Source organism: Arachis ipaensis, chromosome B5, assembly GCF_059453495.1.
Source record: "Arachis ipaensis isolate K30076 ecotype BB chromosome B5, ASM5945349v1, whole genome shotgun sequence".
NCBI lineage: Eukaryota > Viridiplantae > Streptophyta > Magnoliopsida > Fabales > Fabaceae > Arachis > Arachis ipaensis.
The window spans coordinates 12,046,452-12,049,079 of NC_142440.1; the positions used below are offsets into that span (position 1 = coordinate 12,046,452).

The window sequence follows — 2,628 nt, forward strand, 5'->3', positions numbered from 1 at the left end:
AACTCTGTCGCCATGATTCCCCTTCGGACCTTACTGAAAATTCATAAGGAAGCTCATCATGAACGACCTCCTTAAACGCTACCACCCTGGCCAAGCTCAGACCTCTCAGGAGCTAAGAGATCAAGAAAGTTCTCAAGGTTCTTACATAGATGCGAGGGACAGCCAAATCGTGGCGGCATGACGGAGAACCTCGAGGAGCAATCCTCCACCCAACACCCCAACTCCCGAACTCCAAGATAACACTCCTCCCACCCACGGGAGGATAATAAGCGCGGCACCCATCGCCAACCAACCCCAACCCAGCAACAACCAAGAGAGGACAACCGTCCCCCACTGAAGCTCGGCCACCCGACGGCCTAGGAGAGAAGGCGGTCTAGATAATCCAAGAGCTGTGCCTCAGGGTGCAAGTCACGCAACCTCTAGATCAAGATCTCGCCATGAAACCAGGCACGGTGGATCGCCAGAACGGCGACATGCCAAGAGATACAATCGCAGCATCTGCCGTGACCACGGACATGACAAGATGCCTGAACAACGACACAGCAAAGGTATGATCGCAGCGTCCCACGCAACCCGGCTCATCAACATGAAACGGACAACGACCGACGACATCAAGAGGCCAAACGCACAAGAAGTGACCACGTGATAATGGGAGCCATTCCCTTCACTGAAAGAATCCTGAAAGCAAAACTCCCTAAAGGCTTCAACAAACCTACGGATATGAAGTACGACGGAACCAAGGACTCCCAGGAGCACCTAACAGCCTTCAAGGCCAGGATGAACCTGGAAGGGGCCGCTGACGCGGTCCGAGGTAAGGCCTTCCCAGTAACCCTAGCCGGGCCAATGATTAAATGGTTCAATGCCCTCCCCAACGGATCCATAACTGGCTTCCACGATATCTCACGGAAGTTCATGGCCCAATTCACTACCAGAATTACCAAAGCTAAACACCCCATCAGCTTATTAGGGGTCACACAGAAACAAGACGAATCCACACGAAAATACCTGGACCGCTTCAACGATGAATGCCTAACGATTGATGGACTCACAGATTCCGTCGCAAGCCTCTGTTTAACCAACGGGCTCATGAACGAAGACTTCCGCAAACACCTCACCACCAAGCCAGTATGGACCATGCACGAGATCCAAAACGTCGCCAGAGACTACATAAACGACGAAGAGGTTAGCCAGGTCGTCGCCGCCAATAAACGACAACACGGCAACACTCCACACGGCAACCCGACTTCCCGCCATAATCCGATGCCCAGAGAAAGTCAAAGAGACCAACCCAAACAAACCAACACAAACCGACCACCCAGGATCGGGAAATTCTCGAACTACACCCCCTGACAGCCTCGATTACCAAGATATACCACCAGATAGCGGATCAGGGTATTATCCCAAAAGCCCGACAACTCAGAGAAAGAACGGGCAGCAACAAGACCCTTTACTGCGACTACCACCGAGGTTACGGGCACAGGACACAAGACTGTTTCGACCTTAAAGACGCCCTCGAACAAGCTATAAGAGACGGCAAACTCCCAGAGTTCGCCAAATCATCAGAGAATCAAAACGCGTGGAAAAAGACAGGTCGCCTAAGAGGGAAGGACGTAACCCGAGAAAACAAAAACAACCTCCCAGGGAAAGTCCAGAAGACGACCCGACCATAGTAGTAAATGTCATCACGGGCAAGGATGTGTCAGGCAAGTCAAGATCAACACTAAAAAAGGACCTCAAAGTCTTGGCTGTCAGAGATCAAGCCCCAGCTGCCACATCCAACAAAACGATAACTTTCTTGCCCGAGGATTGCCAGCATAGCACCTCGGCCGAAGACGCACCTTTCGTCATCTCGGCGAGAATCGGAACAGGACTAGTTCGGAGAATACTGGTGGACACCGGTGCAGACTCCAACATCCTCTTTCGAGGTGCCTTCGACAAGCTCGGGCTCTGCAACGAAAATCTCCAAACACACCGCAACGGTGTCACGGGACTCGGAGACAATTTTCTCAAGCCAGACGGTTCCATCATTCTTCCCCTTACCATAGGGACGGGAAGCCAGAGGAAGACAATCCTGTCCGAGTTCGTGGTCCTCAAGAACTCCACCGCTTATAACGTCATCCTCGGAAGAAAAACAATCAACGACCTCTCCGCCGTCATCTTTACCAAATACCTTCTAATGAAGTTCACGGCAGAAGATGGCTCTGTCGGAACCATCCACAGAGACCGGAAAACCGCGGTAGAATATGACAACATCAACACTAGCCCTACGCAAGAGATCCCGAGACGCGGCAGGCATCTTCCTTTCCGATCTCGATGCACACCAAAATTCACGCAGAACCATGGGAGGAAACGACAAAGAAGCAAAGTAGGGCCTTGCAGACAAGGTCAGGAGTATAGCACACCTACGTGAGCTAGCCCTAAAATAGAGAATAAGCCTAAGGTACAATGGCAGCACGGTACGACGAGACTTCGGACCAGGAGACCTCGTTTTATGACAAAACAACATCGGTCTACCCACTCCCAATAAAACGGATATCCAAATAACAAAACGGATATCCGAATAACAAAACGGATATCCAAATAATAAAACGGATATCCAAATAAGCAAACGGCTACTCAGGAATCGAT

At 51.0% G+C, this 2,628-nt stretch overlaps 1 protein-coding gene across 1 annotated transcript; it reads left to right on the forward strand.

Moving 5' to 3' along the window:
* Positions 1 to 648: 648 nt before the first annotated feature.
* On the forward strand, positions 649 to 2,410 carry LOC148563394 (uncharacterized). The gene is made up of 2 exons (XM_088486786.1): positions 649 to 1,273; positions 1,704 to 2,410. Exons 1-2 carry the CDS (start codon positions 649 to 651, stop codon positions 2,408 to 2,410), a joined length of 1,332 nt encoding a protein of 443 aa, XP_088342912.1.
* Positions 2,411 to 2,628: the final 218 nt, after the last annotated feature.